Source organism: Plecotus auritus, assembly GCF_963455305.1.
Source record: "Plecotus auritus genome assembly, chromosome: 5".
In the NCBI taxonomy this organism is placed as follows: domain Eukaryota; kingdom Metazoa; phylum Chordata; class Mammalia; order Chiroptera; family Vespertilionidae; genus Plecotus; species Plecotus auritus.
The window spans coordinates 42,690,780-42,714,320 of NC_137776.1; the positions used below are offsets into that span (position 1 = coordinate 42,690,780).

The following is a 23,541-nucleotide window of genomic DNA, read 5'->3' on the forward strand; positions in this document are numbered from 1 at the left end:
ATTACCCAGTTCCCCTCACTCATCACAACACTAAGAATATGTTTTCATTAGCATAACAGGAAAGCTGATTTTAAAATATATATAAACATTTAACTACATCTGAAATAACATTCATTCTTTCATACGTATAAACGCACTTCACTGTATATAAAGAGATGACTATGACATATACACAAATATTTACAAAACGAACAAACCTGAAAGAGATGTGCCATTTTACTATGTGATGTGCCCAAATTACTTTTAAAAATAAATCGCATGTGGAAGCTGTTCTAGAATTCTTTAGAGTACTGGCCATCACTACACCCCCACCCAGACCATGATTACCCCCAACCAGAAGCAGGGGTAATCATGTTTTGTTGAGAAACACTTTCAGCACCCTCTGCCCCTACCCTTTAGAAAGTATCTTTCTAAAGCTATTCCCCCTACTTAAGGACATCATTCCAAATGTTTTCCCCTCTTAGCGTAACGGATGTCCTAATATCCTGAGGCAAGCAAAGATGTAACAATTCCAAAGTTTTATTTCTAGATGGGTAACCACCTGGCAACAAATTAATGTAGAGTTTCATGAGCTCTCCTGTGTTTTTGAACTTTTTCACGAGCTATTTGTTTTCATTTACTCTCAGCTCCAGAACCACCCCAAATTCTGCAGGAGCTCCAACCTATTACTGTGCAGTCTGGCAAGCCTGCCCGCTTCTGTGCTGTGATCTCTGGCAGACCACAGCCCAAAATTTCCTGGTACAAGGAAGAGCAGCTGCTTTCCACTGGCTTCAAATGCAAATTCCTCCACGATGGGCAAGAGTACACACTTTTGCTCATTGAAGCCTTCCCAGAGGATGCAGCTGTTTACACGTGTGAAGCCAAGAATGACTATGGCGTTGCCACAACCTCAGCTTCGCTCTCAGTGGAAGGTAGAAATGTCTTACTACTTCTAAGCTTATAATAAAACTGAAGAAACTAGATTTTGCATTCTCCCAGTACATTTAAAAATTCAATTTGGAGCTCATGCAAATAGATTGCTACCCAACTTGGGAACTCTGAAAGTGTCCTGCTGTGAGATAAATTACGATAAATCGGCATGCTCCATTCTATGAGGTCTGTAAGGTGACTCAACCATGATAAACCCTGTGGTCCCTTTCTTTAGTTCCAGAGGTCGTGTCTCCTGATCAGGAAATGCCAGTTTATCCTCCTGCCATCATCACCCCACTTCAGGACACTGTCACTTCTGAGGGACAGCCCGCTCGATTTCAGTGCAGGGTTTCTGGAACTGGTAGGTTTACAAGCAACAGTATTGTGGCTAATATTCACAAATAATGACGTGTGTGTGGGGGGGGGGGGGGGCGGGGAGGGTCTCATCTTTTCCTTCATCAGAAACATCTCTCATGCATAATTTAAGGTTTAATAAGGCTCATTTGCAGAAGACTTATTTGAATTATTGGATTAAAAATTAGATCAGTGTTTTTTGATATTGGACTACCCACCTAAAAATAATTAAGGTGGTCAATTCTGTAATTTTTAAACACAGTAAGAAAAGAATCAGATCAGTATTTTCCAGTGTTTTAAACTTCAAAAAAAATTTCATGTTTTCTTTATGATTATAGTTGTACTTTTGTTATTTATTAAATATAATAGAAACTACAGTTATTGTGAGATTAATTATAATAGCATTTTACAAAAGATTCAAAATAAGGGTCTATTTATATGTAAGACATCATTAAGTCTTTAAGTGTTTATGTGGAATGATATATTATCCCATAGTGGTCAAATGAAGGGTTTTATGGTCAGAGAGGTTGGATTTGAATCTTGGCTCCCCTGTGTGACCTTAGGCAAAAATATGAATTCTCTGGTTCTCTTTCCCTTATGAATAAAATAAAAATAATATTGCATTCAATCTTAGAATGTACATTTCATGAGGCCAGGGATTCTGTCTTAGTACATAGAACCTGGTGCCTGAAAAGCAGTAGCTACTTGAAGACAAACTCCATGAGAACAAGGAGGTGACTTTTGTTCTAGAATAGCTCTGTATGTAGTAGATACTCAATAAGTAATTATTGATTGGACAAATTAACAGTTGTTGAATGATTAATACCAATCACTTAAGACTATTATCAGGATTACGTTAGATAACCCAAGTCAGCACTTAGCACAGTATCCATCATATAGTAATTCCTCAATCTGTTAGGATTTTTAAATTTTATTTTAGAGGACGTTTATTAAAGCTGGGGACAGTAAAAGAAGGAAGGGCCTAGGATAACAGGAGAGGGACTAGGTGGGGAAATGAACCTAGGCTGGGCTGCTTTGGCTCACTAAGAGGTCAGAGAAAAGGGGGCCTTGAAGACAGGTTCAGGGGATGTGCCTGGGACAAACTGCCACTGCCCATTGCTGCCCTGGTCGCAAGCCTATTGGGGTCCCTTAGAGTTTAGGAGATGTACACCTGCGGGGGAAGAATGGGAAGAGGGGAAAGGCAAGGGTGTGCTTCCAGGAGGGCCAATCAGTTCGGATTTTTAATTGGGGCATACTAGCCAACTACCACCAACCCTCCCCTTTCCCCCAGGAGTTTGACATTGGTAGAATGAGACAAAATGCTTGGAGCCATTTCAAACCATTTATTATTGTAGACTGGCCTCAGAAAGGGGCAACATAAACCAACTTCATCCAAAATGAAAATCACTCTCGTATTTACTTGGCGTTTTTATACCCCCACCAGAGGAGAATTCTCAAAGCTTGGGCATCTCATAGCACTCCTAATAAGTTTTATTGTTTTGTTTATTATGCTTCTCCCATTAGTTTATGACCCAGCATTACACTGCTGAAAGCTATTTTCCTAAACAAGTTAGTATTTCAATTGGCTGCTATGTCTTGAGATTTCCTTCTCTGGGATGGAGATGCTAACCTAGAAACTAAATGGATTTGTTTGATTTTATGAGCATAATTAAAGGATATAATGTATGCAAAGCACCTATAGGCATAGCTGGCAAGTGACTGGTGCTCAATACATTAATTTTATCATGTCCATAGAGAAGAATTATACAAACATAAAATCTGGTATTGTGTGACCAACATAGCCTTTGTCATTTCAAAGCATAGTATTTGAAAAATATTAAATATCAAGAAATGTGGACTAATTTGATAATATTCTATTTACACATTAAAGAAAAATACATCTTAATATCAAATTCACTAAAGCTAGACTAAATAATTTATTCATTCATTGAATTTTTAGGAGAAAATTTTCAAAAAATATACATATATGTGGATTGTCCAAAGTAGTATAAAGTCTTAACAATATTTGTATAGTGCTTTGTACTTAATAAATCATATTATAGTTTGCCTTTAAGGTGTTGCAAAAATACATTTGAAGTCCTCTATGAGACTCTGAAGTAAGAAAAGAAAAAAATCTCTTTCTTTTGTATAAGATAGATGTCTTTAATTGTTTAAATAGTTCATCAATTCATGAAACTATTAACTCTCTATGTGTGGTGAAACATATACAAGTTTTAACACCCTCTTGAAAACATATTTTCTATATGACAAAAATTCATTAAATAAAATGCCCTTTTAAAAGCTTACCAAATTACATAGTTTCATGTCCCCAGGACTGAAAATATTCAGAAGCTTCCTCTGACCAAGTATTTATTGCCTCAGGAAATTAAGTGCAGCCCTGCCTTCTATAAATTGGAAAAAATTATGAGGCTTCAGAAGCCTCAGTTGCATGTTTGGGGGAACTCAAAACTTGTTAACTGGGGAACATGGTCATGAGCAATCTGGTGGTGCTTTCCCCACCAGAAAAATATTGTCTATTGAAGGTCTCTGGTGCCACCTACTGGTAGAAGAGCTATTGGGAAAAGTAGAATTTTAAAATGTGTTTATTAGTGTTTATTTTACAGGTGAGTCAGAATCATTTGGAGGCTTACAGAGTGACAGCTAGCTAAAGGAAGTGATCAGTAATTTTTGTAGCAATTATTTATGCCCATTTTTCATGTAAGAATCTATTCAGCTTTAGTCTGCCAACATTTGTGTTCCTGCTATTGAGACATTGCCCTAGGTCCCAGGGATCCCCACACCGGGCTCTTGCCTTCATAGAGCTCAGTGTGAACGTGAGGGGGTGCACAACTACATCCCAAGGTTGTAAGTGCTGTAACAACCCATGTACTTAGTGCTCTGTGTCTGGGAGACAGAGAAAGATGCATGGACTGAGCATCGAAGAATCAATAGGGTCATTGAATACAATGGTGTTCCAGGCAGAGAAGCACATCGACATCATGTGCTGGAAATGACAAGTGGTTTAAGTATGGTTGGAAGTGATGTAATGAGTGGGCAAGAAGGCTAGGGCCAGATACTAAAGTGTTTGGTATTCTCTGCTTAGGATTTTAGATTTTATCTTGTTTACATTTGAGGAGCAAGTGAAGGATTTTTAAGCCTCTGGGCACATGATCAGGTTTGCTTTTTAGAAACAATACTGTGATAGTGAAAGGAGGAATAGAGAGAGTGGGGGCTAAGACTGGAGTTAAGTGACCAGGGGAGAGGCCATCACAACAGGTGTGGAGGGTGTTGACTAGGCCCTCAACTAGGGGAGTTGGGAGAAAGAAGGGAATAAATTGTAGAATTCAGGAGGTAGAGGTTGAGGAGCAAGGGCAGTGGAACGGCCTCATCAAAGCAACACGAGGCCAATGACCAACACAGATAGTGGCATCCCAGTCAGAATCACCAAGTCCATTGTAAAGAGAGGTCTCATCTTTTAGCTCATTGATTGTTGGCAATTCATGTCGGTCCTACTGCTTCATTCAGTTCACCAAAGGAAGAAGTTGTAAAAATAAGCAGAGAACCTCAGAGGGTGCAAACCAAACTCTTCATCCTTCTATTTCAATTGACAATTAAACAAACTAAATAGTAGGATGATTGGGTGTGGCTCAATCTTTTGGCATTATTGAAGGCACCGCTGACCCCTTCCATGATGTTAGACATTCTTATTTTACTGACTGATTTTTGCCACTGGTTTATAAAGCACTTTCAGAGGTGTATGGCATTTAATTTACACATCAATTTTATTCAATGAATAGCCCATGAATTATTATGCATCTCATTTTACAAATGAGAAGACTGGTCCAGAGGGATTATATGACATGTCTAAGATCACACAGATAGTAAATTATAGTGTCAGGATTCCATTTTCTACCTTTTCTTGTCATCTAAGGAAGTGAAAAGATTTGTTTATTTAAAAGGTGATCCTGTAGTTTATAAGCAACTCAATATCATCATGGGAAGAAGGGAAACCTTCATAAACCAATATTTGCAATAAACACAACCAAATGCAAGATGGTTGGGCTATTAGAAGATTCATATGGTTGTTATTAAGATAAGGAAGTTATATAGTGACCATACTCCAAAAACAAGATGGCTTTAATTTTGGCTTCTAAAAGAAGTAACTAAATTTAAATCCACTCTTGATTTATAGGGTTATTGTTTTAATGTCAGTATAATATTTTTTAAAGTGCCTGTCACCTTAACAACATAATAATGTTACTTTATCTCTGCTTTCGTGTTTTTATTTTCTATCATTTTAAGATAGTTCAATTCCTTGTGTAAAAATAGCTAGTTTTATTAGTAGTCACTATTGCTACTACCTTGGCAAAAGCCAAATATAACTAGAACGACCAAATTCCATGACTCTTTCAACTTAAAAATTATTTTCAATTTAAAAAATATTTTCTGTGGTGCTGAGAACTTTTGATGCTTGCTCTTTGGTAATTAAAAAAAAATGCAGGTGTGTGTTTTTATTCAGCCTATTTTAGACTTTGTGAGATATTGATCTTTTTAGCTCTTTTTGATTGATTTTTCTGCACACCAGAAGTGCGCATTTTCCCCACTTCCTGTCCCAGTAGGCAGCCACAGTCCAGATCAAATTCTTTATGATGACTGTTTCTCAGAGCTCTCTTGTTTTCAAGGTCACTAAGCATGTCAGCATCTTTACCTGCTTCCACAGCATGACATGCAAGTGGTTATTAAAAGAATATAACTAAAATTGTAAATTTTCAAATATGTCAACCAGTCTCTAAGCTGAATTTTTCTATAATTGTGTTTCCTTGATAAAGATGAAAAGAAATCATGTAAGGGCAGATTTGGTATGACTAAAAGAAAAGTATAATGTTATGAAGATAAATGTGAAATGTAGTCACCAGTATAATCGATATTGTGTTTGCAGGTAAATTTAAAATATCCACCTGTTTTTGTGATTTAAATATACATTATCTTCTGTACTACAGATCTAACAGTGTCTTGGTACAGCAAGGACAAGAAAATTAAGCCATCTAGGTTCTTCAGAATGACTCAATTTGAAGACACTTACCAACTGGAAATTGCTGAAGCTTATCCAGAAGATGAAGGGATTTATACTTTTGTTGCTAATAATGCCGTAGGTCAAGTATCAAGCACAGCCAACTTGAGACTGGAAGGTAGAGTAAAACAACTTTAAGAATCACATTTCATTATAGATCTAATCTCATGTCAGTAACAATTACTAAAGATTTCATGTAAATCATGGTTGGTCCTATCATTCTCTTTTAATGCAACTAATTGTGTTCATGTCATATGTGATATTCTCACTTTTCATTTACTCCTTCTCATTCTGAGCCACATACCATCCCTTTGTTATTTTTGCCTGCTTTGTCTCCATGATGTTTTGTGATCTGTTGCTCTCATCATCAGCTTTCATGCTTCCTGATAAGCCTATATCAGAATGGGGATAAATGTACTTGATAAAAATAGGTATATTTGTTTTCTCATTTGGCTAGGATAAAAATTTAGATTTATTTTTAAAAATCTAAGAGTGTAACCATCCCCGCATTGTATTCACATAATCCTGATTTCACAGAAGTGACGGTGGGCAATTTCAGGTCTGTACACCAGTTAGCTGTACACTCCATCATTCAAAGAATGCCTGAGAGTTCAGGGGCACAGTCCTAGGAAGGTTAAACACTTCTGTTACTTGAGTCTCTTAAGTTACAATGAGAAGCACTTCTTTGAATAGGAGAGGAGCAGGGGGGAGGCATTTTGATTCAACAGGAGATAACAATATTTTTTTTACAGAGTCTTTTCCTGAGCTGATTTATTCTACATAGTATTGAGTATATGCAAATATATAAGGATTTAGGGCAACTTTTGATTTTTTTCTTCAATTGTAAACACTTATTATAATAACCAGATATTTTCTTAATAATCAATTTAAAGTGGTTTGCAAAGTAGAAAAGCTGGTTTTACAACCAGAGAGGAAAAAATAAAACCAGAAAACAAGAATACCTATACCAAATTGTGTACTCCACTACTGCCATCTTGAACAATATGGTGAAGTTCTTTAGACTGTTGATGTCTCAGCTTGTTTGTCTGGAAAATGCAAGTGAACCTGTATGACTGAATCCACAGGGGCATACAGTGACCAAGTGTCAGGACTGGACTGGATTCTAGTCCACTGTTGAAATTTGCCACTGATCTGCTGACAATTCCACATGAGTTCCAGTTTCAATGCAGGGCACAACATTAAAGGTTGGCATGCTTCTTTTCAGGATTTAGCAACCTTGAAGAAGTTACATCAAACTCCCAATGGCATGTCTCTTCATCATTTTCATTTAAGAAGGAGTCCCTTGGCCAAAAGCCCATCTTCATCCAGCCTCTATCAAGCCTCAGGGTGCACAGCGGGGAGACAGTCAGATTTCATGCAAGGGTTTCTGGCATTCCCAAACCGGAAATCCAGTGGTTTCATAACCAGCAGCCAATTCTACCAACAAAAGATGTAGTTTTCCATTTTGAGGAATCCACAGGCATGGCTTTAATGCTTATAGTTGACGCTTACTCAGAGCATGCTGGGCAGTACTCTTGCAAAGCAGCCAATAGTGCTGGGGAAGCCGCTTGTGCAGCTACACTCACAGTGACTCCAAAAGGTAAAGCCCAACTTGCTTCGAAGACTTTGATTTGCTGCCTACCTCCAACGCCCACTGTTACTAATGAGAGTCTCAGCTGTTTGTCTCATTGCATATTATGGCAGTACCTAATTTACTAATAAAGTAACACCCAACCAGCCCCACCACCAAGGTCTCCGTTATGGGCTAACCTATGTATCTTAAGTCTGACATTAGTAATTATGTGTTCCATGCATTACATTAGTAATCATTTTGTTAGGCATCAATGCTGCTTAACATTTAACAGCATCTCATCATTGCATCATTAATGATCTATTTACTGTATATTTTTTACAAAGCATATTGTGGAGAGAGGACAAATGTTCTGAGAGAGAGAGAGAGAGAGACAGAGAGAGAGAGAGAGAGAGAGAGAGAGAGAGATTCTGGATAACTGCAGTGACAACAAAAGAAAGAAGCCAGATACTGTATGGCATCTGCATGAGCCTTCACCATCCATTCATCATTGGATTGCTGGGAATGAATTTTCCTTTGTGTGAAAATTCTTAGGGCATACTGCATCTGGCATGTTGCTTCCAAGCGACAATGTCTTTCATCTCCATCTCCATGCCATTTTGTGTTACTAACCTTGCCAAGTGACAAAGCTTAGATCTTAATATTCTTTTCTTTTTTTCTTGTCACTTGATTATACAGTGCAAGCCCTAGCTAGGCAAAGTTCTGGGAAAGATGTAAGAGAGGCCACCAAGTCCCAGGCAGTGGCAGATTCCTCTTTCACAAAGCAGGAGAGCAAAATATCCCAAAGCGAAGTTAAGTCATTTCAAGGATCATCATATGAATGTGAAGTGCAGGTTTTTGAAAGTATATCTCAAAGTTCCACCCACACAGCTGCATTTGTGCAAGATGTAGGGTTGCACCATCCCGCATCCCTCTCACAAATTGCAGAAAGCACTGAGTTATCTGATAAATACTCGGAAGAGACGATGGATGTGGCGCCAAAGATTCTTCTGCATCTTCAAGACCTGTCTGTAAAGTGCGGCGACACTGCTCAGTTCCTCTGTGTTTTAGAGGATGAATCTTCTGTTGATGTAACCTGGACTCGTGAAGGTGTAAAGCTAGAGGAATCTGAGAGAATGAAGCAGTCACAAAATGGAAATACTTATTTTCTTACCATATGTAATGTTCAGCTGGTAGACCAAGGATTGTACAGCTGCATTGTACACAGTGGGTATGGAGAGAAGACATCTTCAGCAGTACTAAGCATAGAAGGTGGTTATTTGATTTCTAACTATGACTTGCTTCATTCATTTCATCCTCATCGCTTTATGCAGCTTTTCTGCCATGCAAATTGAATCAATGAATATATTAATTAGAGTATCTCTAAATTAGTACTGTATTCTTCAATGGCTTATGAAAATTGGCCAAGTCATTGGCCAAACTTGTTAAGAACATTTAACTTTCCAGTATAGATTTAGGAAGTATAACTAGCAGATCCAGGTTCAGGAATTAAGGTTCATTTCACATGGGCTGCCTTTTCTAATCTTGACCAAATGTGCCACCTAGGGAGTGTACCAAAGAAGATTAAGATATTATGGTTCCAGTATTTATTGAGTATTTATTTTTGTGCCTGACACTATGCTACACTTAAATTTAATTGTTTTAGTAATAGGAGGCTCAAAATTTCTCATTTGCCCTTTGTGTTCAGATTTGGAGATTCTAGCTATTACAAGGAGGCCATGAAAATGTAAAAATGGGCACTTACAATAATAGGTCTGGATCAAATTAGTCATCTCTAGATATTTCTCACTAAATCATGCTGCTTTTATAGCCTCAGATCTTTTGGGAATTGTAGAATTATCTCATGGGAAAATTGTTATTTATGTTATTATTATGCTTGATTCTCCCCTGTGTCTGGAAAGGCCTGAATAAATTTGGGCAAAGGATAGCTTTTTTCTCTTATCTGTGGACTTTCCTTTTATGGACTTTCCTTTTAGATACTAATAATATAAGAAAAAATTCTTATGCTAGAAGCCCGTGCTATCTATTTGCCAACAAAGGAGCTTCACTGAATCCAAGGAAGGAAGCTGGGAGAAGTTTGGGCATCTCCAGTGGTCTATTGAGAGCTGTGGCCTCAGGTTCTTCCAGATCTGACCATACTATTTTTTAGTTGTTAGACATTAGCAGGGGCAAAAATACAGTGCTATGTGCATAGCCCTCTCTACCCTGAATTTTGAAATTGGCTCATTAATTCACTTAATGCATCTACAATATTCACTCACGCACACAAAGAAAGGCCTTTTTTTCTTTTTTAAGCTGGCATTTTGTTCTATGGCTATTTCTGGTTATATTTCCAAAGTCCAGGACTGAGATTTAGTTATGCAAATGAGGTGGAAAATTCCACCATCCAGAGACTTGACCACAGCTGCTGGCAAGCACAGTAATCACAGTTACTATTTATCTGGAGTTGTTATCTACACGTCTTGTAGGTGACAACTATGACAGTTTCAGCAGCAATATAATTGGGAATCAGCTGTGCTGTGGAGGTGGGAGAAATGTAGGTCTTTCAACTTGTTTCCTAAAGAACCTAGTGTCATAGTACAGTACTTGAAAGTCAAGTTCCCAGAGGGGATTTGCTTAGACATTTCTGCCCCAGGAATTCCAGTTCCAATTAAATATCATTAAAGTGTTCTTGGAAAATGAACACTTTTTTTTTTTCTTGGAAAGTATATGGCCTTACTTGTACTTTAAAAAGTTAAAACATTTTTAAGTGTTTGAAGGGTGAAGGATCAGGCACAGTTGTCCAATTATCTAAAAGAAGGCAGTTTTTATATAACCCTCTTTTATTCTGGCCTAATAACTTTACATAGGCTACACAGTTATCCACAAAGTCCAAGTAAGAATGAAAAACCCCATAAGGCAGTTTGTGTTGAGTTCTTATGTGCATAGTAAGCATAGCTATTTCACATATTAGTTTTGGGACTAATGTGCCGCTTTCCTTCTCATCCTAATGACATTCCATCTTCTCTAAATTTAGCATGTGTTTTACTCGTACAAACACAGCTAATTGATTCCTTTTCCTAACTTTATTCTTACCTAGCAAAGAAATCGCAAACCAGAGCAGTTACAAAAATCACCCTTGGTTCAAATACTAAAAGTTTTAAAACACTCAAAGAGTCACAAATTAAAACAACCCATGAAGTAAAGAGAGAATCGTCAAAGAACACATCAAGTTTGTCATTCACTTCATGCCAAAGACCACAAGGAACTCAGAAGCCCACTGACACAATGCCACACGAACTGAGAGATGAGAGTGGTACCAGGGCACCTGCCTCTCTGAAGAAGCCACCCCAGAGATGATTGTGTCTAAAGACTGTTCCTTTTCCTTATGTAATAAAAGCTATTTAGAGTGGTTGACTCTTTGTTTTGCTTCTTAATATGTAATTGAACTTCAGGTAGTTTGACATTTTAAAGGTGATTTAAATCAAAGGAGTATTTATTTACTAGCTGAAAATGCTCAATTCTGCAGGAAAAACTGAGAATAGCCATCAACTAAATGTGGCATGTTAAAAAATGCATGTCCCCTATAAATGTGACTTCATCTCTTAGCAAGTGTTCAGTCAATAAGACATTTTTTAAAAAGAATTTTCCTTTAGCTTGTGGATTGCTTTTCTGAATGCATGTAAAGGCATGGAGAATTATAGAACTAAATGTAGAAATGTCATAGAAAACCAAAAATAAAAATGCTTTTAAATCTTTCTGCCAACATTGTCATGTACTTTATCAGTTCATTGATTTGTTTGGCATGAATTGTTTGATGCATTTGGTGGATGTAGTTTTCTATTATAATAAAGATAAAATAATAATTGTAGGAATCATATATTGAGGCAGACAGTATATGGAATTAATCATTAAAATTTTGTATATGTTTTTTTTTTCCATTTTAGCCTATGAATCAATTTTACACGAGAGGATTGAACAGCAGATTGAGGTGGAGATGAAAGGTATTATTACATTGAATATGAGATTTAAGTAGAAATTCTGAAGGATTAATAGAATACTTAACTGCCTTCTTTCATTTACTATCATTGAGAAAAATGACATAGATGTATAAATATATCTCTTAGAGTATATATTACTATGTCGCATGCCTGGTTTAGTATGCTGATGGTTACATGCATTTCATAGTATTTTGTTTTACAGTAATTTAAATTCTCGAATTTAAAATTTACCAGCCACATCATTTTCATGTTTGCAGCCATTTTCGAAAGTGTGTATTAGAAAAAGTTGGAATTTTAATGCATGAAATCATGAAATAGAAGTTTGTTTTCAAAATCACAGTGAATTAAATTGAACAGTAGACAATAACCTAGCTGTCATTCTCAGAATGCAATGTCATGAATGAATGATGATTGAAATGCTACTTGATTTAGGGTGTGTGAAAATGTTACATTCCCATCTGGTTTACACTTCATGCTCATACATCATTTTAACATTGATATGTCTCTTACACTGGCTTGCAGATAGCTGCCTTATGTGATCCTTATTGCCTGCTTTTCTTTGTATAACGTTGTGACTATATGGCTGTATTAGTTCGAATAAACGCCTTCTTATTTTATTTTAGCTATTTATGGTTTTGGTTCTTATATATATATATATATATTTAAAATAGTTAATTATCAAAAATATAATAATTTAATCTGCAATCAAAAGGATCAGAAAGGGCGTTTATTCCACTCTCTGCAAGTCAGGTAAGATTTTCCTCTTAGCCATCAAAGGAACAAAGTTTTCCTGCTCTCAAAACAAATATGCACAGGAACATGTTATTTTCAAATGCATTTTTGCTTGTTCAAGAAGAAATTTCAGCAGTTTGAAGAAAAGACCAGACAACGAACGATTTTCGTGTCAGAATCTTTTAAACAGAGCATGGTGTTGCGTTTATTCGAACAAATATGGTGAGTGAATTTTTCTATGGATTTGTGAGAATCTGTAGCATGCATTTTATTTTATTTCTATTTTGCAATTTCATTTATTTTCAACTTTTTGAAATACTATGGAAAATAGTAAAATGCTTTATAATTTAATTTCTTTTCAGAATTATTCTCCGAGGAAGAATCTGAACATTCAGAAAGAGATACACGTGATGCCTTTTCAGATTCTGAAGATGTAGACCACAGCTCTATGGCTGCTAAAAGATATGCAAGTAGAATATTATCTACAAGCTCCTGGCCTGAATATTTCAAGCCTTCTTTTACCCAAAAACTTACATTTAAGTATGTTTTAGAGGGTGAACCTGTTGTTTTTACATGTAGATTAATTGGCTGTCCAACTCCGGAAATGACTTGGTTCTATAACAATCGGCCAATCCCAACAGGTCTCCGGCGGGTTATAAAAACTGAGAGTGATTTACATGATCATTCTTCCAGCTTAGAGATTAAAAGGGTCCAAGACAGAGATTCTGGAATTTATAGATTGTTAGCAATTAACAGTGAAGGGTATGCTGAATCAACTGCATCGCTGCTTGTTATTCAAAAAGGGCAAGATGAGAAATATTTAGAATTTCTGAAAAGGACAGAACAGACACATGAAAATATAGAGACATTAGTTGAAAGGAAAGAGGGCAGGATGAAGGTTGACCTGAGGTTTACTGGCTCTCCCTTTAACAAAAAACAAGATGTAGAACAAAAGGGAATGATGCGAACTATACACTTTGAGACAGTGAGTCCTAGCAAGAAAACAGATTTTATGTATGATGAAGAATATCTAGAAGGTAAATCTGATGTCAGAGGATGGCTTAACGTAGGTGAAAATTTCCTGGATGAGGAGACCAAAAGGAAGTTGCAACGTTTACGGGAGGCAAGAAAAACATTAATGGAGAAAAAGAAGTTTTTAGATATGTCATCTGAACTAAGCTCAAGAACTTTGAGAAGGGAAGCTAGTAATAAAGATACTATGTTCTTTAGTGAGGAAATGGAAAGCAAGTCAGTATCTGATCTAGCTGAAAATAGGGCTACGGTTGGATATTCAACTGAATATTCTAATCAAATGGATCAAAATATAGAATCTGGAGAATCTCTCACAAGTTTTCCAACTACTGTTGATGAAGAAATTCTCCAGACTGAAATAAGAATGAGCCAAGAGGCATTTCTAAAAGAGAGTCGACCAAAAGACCATTTACATGGTAGAAGTCAAGTAAATGAGAATACCCAAGCAAAAAGACAAGTTGAAGAAATTATGACCAAAACTGAAATTGGAGAGTCATCTCAATATATCACTAATGTGTATAAAAATAAGGAAATAGATGAGACTTCTGAAAAGGTGTCCCAAGCTGTTATACCCCATACGAGTGATTTTGGTACACTTACAAATATTAAAGAAAATGAAGAAATAGATAGTAAAAGAATAAAAAAGTATGATTTGAGAGAATTACAACACTCCACTTTCACAAGAGTTGAAGAATTTAAAATTGAACAGGAAGAAAAAACCATAGGATTTTTTGAAAATTCGTTCCAAAAACATCTGCAACGTTGCCCACCTTCATTTCTTCAAGAAATTGAATCTCAAGAGGTTTATGAAGGTGACAGTTGTAAATTCATGTGTCATTTTCAAGGATATCCTCAACCCATAGTAACATGGTATAACAATGATATACCAATCCCACGTAATCAAGGCTTTATCATTCATACCTTGGAAAACTATTCAACATTAACTTTTACTTCTGTTCTTCCTCACAATGAAGGTTCTATTACCTGTGTGCTGTTTAACCAATATGGAACAGTAAAGACAACAGGTATACTAAAAGTGAAAGCAAAACAAAGGCACGGTGTCAAAGCACATAAAATCCCAATATTGCATGACTACACTGATGAGGAAGAAGAGCTGGCATTGGTGTTTGACCAAGCAGAAGATGTTCATCCATCTTTGAGACTAGAAGGCCAAACAAATCTCCATATATTACAAACTACCCCACCAGGTCCTCCTTCTGCTGCAGACATAGAATTGCTTTCCTTTCCTGTAGAAATTCAGATAACAGCAGCAACTCCTACCCCAGAACAGGATAAAGAGTCAAGAGAATTGTTTCAATTTGAAGAGTTGGAACCTAAAGCAGCACCTCGAGATGAGGCTACTCAGTCACCAAAACACAAATTTGTATTTTCATCCGATATTACTAATGAGCCACCAAAAATGTTACAAGAAATGCCAAGGTATGCCAGGTGTAGAGAAGGGGATTTCATAGTACTTGAATGTGTATTATCCGGTGAGCCTAAGCCAGTGGTAGCATGGTTTCAAAATGGAGTCCTTTTAAAGCAGGATCAAAAGTTTCAATTTGAAGAGTTTGATTATAGCTACAGGTTATATATTCATGATATTGATGTTCAAGATTCTGGAAAATATAAATGTGTTGCTGAAAACAGTTCAGGAACAGTTGAGAGTGTTTCAGATCTGACAGTGGAACCTGTCATTCACTGGGAAGATAGCCAATTAGAAAATATTGGTGGAATTTATGAAAAAATTTCGAAAGGTCAACAAATTCAGGGCGAATCTGTAAGGGCACATTTGTATGATTATCCAGCTGGTCCTTTTACTTCCCAATCTAATGTAAAAGAATATTCTGTAAGGGAGGTTTTTCAAAACTTTGAGACAACTGAGCAAATAGACCAGAAAGGCTATGCTCATTGTATATCTTCTAGAGAAAAACTCCCCAGATTTATGCAAGTTGCTTCTAGGTCCATAAAAACCAACAGACCTATCAGAGCTGAACTCATACAATGTCAGGATGAATGGAAAGAAGGGCGTGTAAGTGAAAAATCAAAGCTGCACCAAGCAGAAGGTACTGTTTACCCATTTGTTGATGATTTCAGTGAAGTTAAAATTAGGAGAGAGGTTAGACATGATTTTGGAAAACTTGGTGAACCAGAAAGGGTACATGTGCGAGAATATGCCCAAAGTGACCATCTCTCAAATATCCACTCAAGGAAAAGTTCTGATAGTTATGATACAAAAGACTCATCTACCATTGCATATGAAGAACCCCTTGGTGAAGAGAGATACTACCCAAGAAGAAAAGTGAAGCATAGAATCATTGCATTTGAAAAGTTACAACATGCAGAAAAAGGAGTTCTAGAGAAAAGAGCTACCAAGCGATCATTTGTTAATCCTCCTCAGAAGAAGCCTGATGACATTGACTTTCCATTAAATCAAAGAGAATCAAAATCAAGTGACCTAAAGGCAAATATGCATCAGACAGATAAAATGTCTCCCAACACAGAACCAGATTCATCTAACATTATTATGAATTTAAAGTTGCTTTCTTCTCAAACTCATGGGGAATTTAAAGTACAGGAGAGGGAGCAACAGAAAGAAATAGGTCTTTTAGAGTGGTCTGCAGTTTCTGAAAGGGCTGAATATGAAACTCCTATTACATTTGACCTAAAGCAGTTTCACTCTCAAATAGAAAAACCAGATTTAAAATCCCAAGAATTAGATAGTGGTCCACCAGAAGAAGCTTATTTTAAAATCCAACATCCTGCTTCTGAAACAACTGATGCTGAGAACATTGTATTTGATCTAAAACAAATGTATTCTCATATAGGAGATGCAGCTAAGGATTTCCAGGAATCTAGGCCACAATGGGAAACACCTTATAAAGAAGAAATTCCTGGCCCTGAAATATTACTATTTGATACACAGGATATGTCTAAAAGAATGCAAAATGACATACTTACAAATCAAGACATTTCTTCCAGTCAGGACTGGATGAAGGAAAGTTGTATTGATGAGAAGACCTATTATTTGGAAAAAGAAGTCCAACAGATACAGGAACAACAGGTAGAAATTTTAGACACAGATACTTCTCTTAAAATCTTTTCTGATGAAATCCATAGGCAGGCAGGGGGCCTACTTCAAACCTCGTCTGCAGATGTAGGAGAAACTGATATTTCTGAGAAAAGACGTTCTTTAGAAAATGGAGATCAAAGTTTCATTTCACTTTTGAAAAAAGCAGCAAGTGAGGAAGAGGTTTGTGAAATGAAGGAAGAACACACTTTGGAACAAGAGTTGGCATCGTTTCAAAAGCAGGATGAAGGGAACCAGGCATATGCCACCGGAGATCAGAGAGGTGATGTTCAGGAAGCAGACACACTCCACAGAAAACCCTCCCTGAGCCAGTGCTTCTCATTCTTGATGACTGAGGAACAATGGAATCCAAATGAACAAAGAAGTGAAAGAAATGATGTCTCTGAAGAAGAAAAAGTTTACGAAGTTCAAGTGAAAAATGAAACTTCTTTCTTCACGACTGAAGAAGAAAAGATTGAAACTTGTTTTCCTAAATTGGATGAGGCACATACAATGGAAGTAAAGGACTCTGAGTCCTCCCTAACACAATACTTACTTGCTGCTGGAAAACATGAAGTTCCTGAAACTAAAGACACCAAAGATACGGCAAAACTTGTCCAGAGTGAATCAACCACGTCCATGGAGGTTGAAGAAGTAACTTTCAACACTGTGTATGAATATTACAACCAACAACAGGAATCAGGTCGCCCATTTTCTCCTGAATCTGATATTTCCATTGATGTGGGAAGTATAAGCAGTGAAGAAATCTCTGAGTTAGATCAATTTTATACCCCACCATCCTCTGTTGAACATTTTGAAACTCCAAAGTCTCCTGATGTATATTTTGCTCCATTAGATACAACTAAGCAATCCTCAACAGACTCAGGAGGTAAGACTGTTCAAAGAACCACACCTTTGGAGGAAGTTGCTGAAAGGTACTCAACACCTTTGGAAGGGGAGATAGCAGAAAGATATTCCACGCCTGCAGGGGAGACTTTAGAGAGATATTCCACACCCCCAGGGGAGTCTCTAGAGAGATATTCCACACCCCCAGGGGAGACTCTAGAGAGATATTCCACACCCCCAGGGGAGACTCTAGAGAGATATTCCACACCCCCAGGGGAGACTTTAGAACGATATTCTACACCTTTAGGAGGAGAAACAGTTGAAAGATATTATATTCCTACTGGAGGACCAAACCCCACTGAAAACTTTAAAAGGTACCCATCAAAAATAGAAAGGGAGGACAGTACGCCAAATGAACATTTCCATACACCTACAGGAGAGAAAAGCTCAGCCTATGAAGTATGGCGCTCGGATTCATTTGGCACACCCAATGAAGCCATTGAACCCAAAGACAATGAAATGCCTCCATCTTTTATTGAACCTCTGACCAAAAGGAAGATATATGAAAATACAACATTAGGCTTCATTGTTGAAGTTGAGGGCATTCCAGTTCCTGGTGTGAAATGGTATAGAAATAAATCTTTGCTAGAACCAGATGAAAGAATCAAGATAGAAAGGGTGGGTAATGTATGTTCTTTGGTAATTTCTAACATTCAGAAAGGAGATGGGGGAGAGTACATGTGTCATGCAGTAAACATCATAGGGGAAGCAAAGAGCTTTGCAGATGTAGACATAGTACCCCAACAAGGAAGAGCAGTGGCACTCCCACCTCCAGTAACACATCAGCATGTCATGGAGTTTGATTTGGAAAATAATTCATCATCAAGAACACCTTCTCCTCAAGAGATTGTCTTGGAAGTTGAGTTAAGTGAAAAAGATGTCAAAGAATTTGAGAAGCAAGTGAAAATAGTCACAGTTCCTGAATTTACTCCTGATCATAAAAGCATGATCGTGAGCCTAGATGTTCTTCCATTGAATTTAGCAGATCCAAATATGGCTTCAAGAGGGGAAGAAGACAAAGATTTAAAAATTGACTTAGAAGTATTTGAGATGCCTCCTCGTTTTATAATGCCTATTTGTGATTTTAAAGTTCCAGAAAGTTCCGATGCTGTGTTCAAATGTTCAGTCATAGGCGTCCCCAGTCCTGAAGTTAAATGGTATAAGGAATATATGTGTATTGAGCCAGATAATGTTAAATATGTGATTAGTGAGGAGAATGGAAGTCACACCCTTAAAATTCGAAACGTCTGTCTTTCTGATAGTGCGACATACAGGTGCAGAGCTGTGAACTGTGTGGGAGAGGCTATCTGTCGGGGATTTCTCACCATGGGAGATCCTGAAGTATTTGCTATGATAACAAAGAAAAGTCGAGTGACTTTAAGCAGTTTGAAGGAAGAGTTAGTCTTAAAGAGCAAATATGCAGACAGCTTTTTTGAATTTCAGGTGGTGGAAGGGCCTCCCAGGTTCATTAGAGGTATTTCTGACTGCTGCGCCCCAGTAGGCACAGCAGCTTATTTCCAGTGTTTAGTTCGTGGCTCTCCAAGACCCACAGCTTACTGGTACAAAGATGGGAAATTGTTGCAAGGAGCAAGGTTCAGTGCTGAGGAAAGAGGCATAGGGTTCCACAACTTATTCATAACAGGCTTAGTAAAAGATGACGCAGGTGAGTACAGGTGTGTAGCTATCAACAACAGAGGAATGGCCGAGACCTGTGCAGCACTCACCCTAATGTAAAATTTCTTGTACAATGTTTTAGTGCCTTAGTAATTATTACACTTGATTTGAGTGCTTTCATATCTTCCAAATTATATAGATCTAATAAATTTCCAAATATGTCAACTCTATTTGAATGCATTGCATTGAAGACTCCTGGGAACACAGTTTCTCCACGTGGACATCTCATGTTTGTAATACATGTAAATACTCTGTTATCTAAATATCTGAACTGTGGAATCATCGCTTGTGTCAATTATACTGTGAAAAATCAAGCACAATTAAATATCTCTATGGCTACCTACTTGTATTTCTACTTTACCTTCATTTCTCCTTCTCAGAGTGTTTCAGCAGAATGTATTCTCTCTTAGAGATAAACTATATAGGTAAAGTGAAATGTAAAAGGGAAGACCATGTCAGATGATCACACAGATTAGTAAGAGAGAATCTTGTCTCTGCTCTGAATATAAGTAATTTTTGAAATTACAACCCTTTTGAAGCCAAATTAATGCTTATTTACTCAGCCTTAGAAGAGATAAAACAAAGAATAGAAACCAGCTTTGCTCAGATGGTAACTAACTATATACAGAGAAATCTTGGTTCTCGAACTTAATTCATTCCAGACGGGTATTTAAGAAGTGATTTGTTTAAAAAAAAAAATCATTTTTTCCCATTAGAAGTAATGTAAATTGAATTAATACCTTCCAGACCCACTAATAACTCCCTGTTTTAACCTTTCTTACATAAAGTTCATTTCTAAGGTACTGTTTAACCTATAAACAAGTACTTCTTTTCTTAAATTTATCCAACCACCCCTTTCTAGCCTTAAATTAGTCACTTTCAGCACTCCTCTTCAGAGTCTTTCAGGGGGTGAGTATGCAGCATCTTTACTTTTTCATATATCATTGCCTCTGAAATGCTATCACTGGCTAACTGCTTTCCCTTTATACAAATTAACAACAATTTTTCTATCTCTTCAATTGCCTGTGATTGTTGTTTTTTTGAGCACTTTCACACCCTGAGCAACATTAGCACTCTTGATAGCCTCTTTATGTTTTAAAATTGTGCTAATAGCTAGATTTCTGCCAGTAACAAAAGAATTTGTTACCTGAGAGATGCTTTTTGTCATGCTGAGGTATTAGCATGAAAGCGTTGTCAAGTAGAAAAGGGAAGTTTTGTTCCACAACTTGGCTGAGAACCAAATTGTTTGAGATGGGAGACATTTGAGAACCAAGGTTTGACTGTAATCTGTTTGATATTACATCCTCAGTATATGTTTGGCTCTTTTAAAAATGTTTTAATTATTAATATCCCTCTTCTTAAGTCTTTTAACTCTTGCTGGTTTTTAAGGGACCAATGGTGCTGCTCAGATAGATATCATCTGGACATTTGCAGAATATGCAAACACAGATTTTTTTACTTTTGGAAATACCTCATTTTCTCAGTTCAAGATGGCATCAAGTGTAAAATGCAACATTAATTTAATATTTTCCTTAGGAGAAAAGAAACTACCATATTACATTTTTATATAAGATTTTAAACTGCAGTCCAATTTCAGAATCTTTAAAATTAGGAAGAGGAATGTGGAATGTTTTTAGAATTGAGACAGTATGGTAATTTGTATTTGTATATAATAATTGGCTTTCTTGTCATTTGCATTGTTTAAACTAACTCAAAATTAATAAGCATTCAAATTCAAGATTTATATATGTTTCTAAATTGACATTTTTTTCTTTTTCAAAATTAAAATGATAATAAATTCACAAAATCCTTAGCATTGTACCTATGTACCAATGTGAACCTAAATCTTCTCATATACATTGTAATAAATATAGAAAAATTCAGGTAGTTTTTTTTAATCTGAAAATGAGGGATTTTACCAGAAGTCCTAAGAGGTGATCATTCAACTCTCTGTGTCATCCCAGTGGTAACTTTTAAAAAATAATTTAGAATAAATTTCAGTTGTACAGCAGATGATGAAAGAAACAATAAAATATAGTAATGAAATTATGAATCTTTCCTCCCCTCAACTCTTAAATATAGCCCAATGACTATATTTGTTCTCTACATTGAGCAATTTTTAAGTACCATGAATATATTAAACATATTAATTTTAATGCTAAAAAGTTTAAAATGTAATGTAAATTTAATTTTCAAAAGGATTCATATGACCAATTATGTTTACCATGCTTCTTTCATTGTATTACCTTTTTATTCCCACAATGGGAATTCCCTTAAAGCCCTTCCAAATTAAATAAACAATTGGGAATATGTACAGAATGTAGACAGAGCAGTAAGGCTCATACCCTCACCTCCATGCCCCCCAAAAACATTTGTTCTGCTTGTTTTAAGTCACCATAATTCATCAAGATAGATACACTCTTGTGGAGCAATCATTTCTGTTTCCACCAGTGTGCATACAATAGCTGTGATAATCATTATAGATATAATGAAATATATCCATCCTAACTCCCTAAAATAAAACTAATTCTATAGTTTATGGACTGAAGGATTTATTCTACTTTTAGTCACCAAAGGAGGTTTAAATAAATTAGAAATTCAAGTCATGATAAACTTGACAAGCACATTTTACCCAATTGTTATATTAGAGCATAGATAGCAACAATTCAAAGACTGTTTCTCAAAAAAAAAAAGTAAGAAAGAAAGAAAGACCAAAAAATGTGGATTTGCAAGAAGCGCTGAAAATTTACTTTTATTCACATAACAAGGAGGGCTTTGTTTTGCTCATTAGAATTCTGTTAGTCTCAAATGCATTAAACTTGAGGATATGCAGAATAACAGTGAATGAATAAAGAAAAGTAAGCTTTGGTCACATTTGGCTTATTTATTAATTGTTGAAATATTTTTAATTTTCTGACTCAATGGCACATAACTTAAAAGCCTAGAATATTAATTTCTCTGATTCTGGATAAAGAATTCATTTATTACATAGTCGAAGTGAGACAATTATTAGCTGCTACTACTACATGTATTTAAACCACATGTTTCATGTTTCAGGACATTTGAATTTGACTTACTATCTTTTTATGGTTAATACATGATATTTAAAAGTAAGGGAGAATATTTCAAGATATTAGTGAGTAGGGGTATATGAACTATATTCACATTCTTTCCCTTTTACAGATATTTTGTCAGTTCAAGTAAAGGGAAAGCTGACATGAGTAATACATTACAGATTAAATGTAAAGTTAAGTGGCCACCATTAGTATATGAAATTAATGATTTTATGGCAACTAATTGAAATAATAAATAATTGAGTATGTATTCTACATATTATAGATAAGTTTTACCAGTACATTTATAGCTAGCTGGCACTGGAGTCCTGCCTTCTAATGCTTATACACTAGAACAGAAAGGTATTAAGTTATAAGACTAGTTCATGTAATGCAATTGGAGTGAACTAATAAAATAATACAACTGCTTTTGAGTAAGGCAATAAAACTACTATTTATGGGGCTGTTGTACATACATGACAGCTTTAATGAAAATCCTAATTCCTTGTTATCAAATCACACATCTTTCATTCTGTTGTCCATAATACTGTTTAAAGGGTATTTGTTATTCACTGTTTTGTTTTTCTGTTCAATAATTGTTGAATAGGTATTTCTTGCATAATAAAATACAATCAAGGTTGTTTTTCAAGCTGAAGTTTTGTTTAAAATGTAAAAGAATTGGTTCTTAAAAATTCATATTAGTAAAGCAAAAGGATACAGTGCTCTCTACATAGGACTCAGCCAGCCTATCCAAGGACAGGGTAATATTCAGTAATGAAGTATTTAGTGATAGATTGTCTGTATGTAGATTATATAGAGATTCTCAGTGTGTGATTTTGGTTCTTGGTTTACATCTTTACTGAGGGTGAACAAGGACCACTGCTCCTTAACCATAGCCAAATCCACTGGGCCCAAAGTTCTTTGCATGGCATCCTTTACAATAGATGTCCCCTCTTTATCATTCAGAGTTGTTGATTTCTTTCCATACTTGGCACATTGGAAACAGTTTTTGTGACAGGGTTTCCTGCTCCAATTATCTTTTCAGCAGCATTAACAGAATTCCTGCATCTGACACATTTCTTAGCATCTCCGTATTTCTGAGAAAATTTATAAGTAGTTGGATTTGTTGCAAGCCTGTGAGGCTGAGCACTCGCTGCCTTGAAAGCCAG

The 23,541-nt window shown here is 36.3% G+C and overlaps 1 protein-coding gene across 1 annotated transcript in view; it reads left to right on the plus strand.

The window, feature by feature from the left end:
• TTN (titin) overlaps positions 1 to 23,541 on the plus strand; it is a 282,010-nt gene that overhangs the window by 44,663 nt on the left and 213,806 nt on the right. Inside the window, exons 41-44 of the mRNA XM_080669120.1 lie at positions 627 to 911; positions 1,145 to 1,270; positions 6,264 to 6,452; positions 11,852 to 11,908. Coding sequence (XP_080525246.1) covers positions 627 to 911; positions 1,145 to 1,270; positions 6,264 to 6,452; positions 11,852 to 11,908 — 657 coding nt within the window. The remainder of the gene's footprint in view (positions 1 to 626; positions 912 to 1,144; positions 1,271 to 6,263; positions 6,453 to 11,851; positions 11,909 to 23,541) is intronic.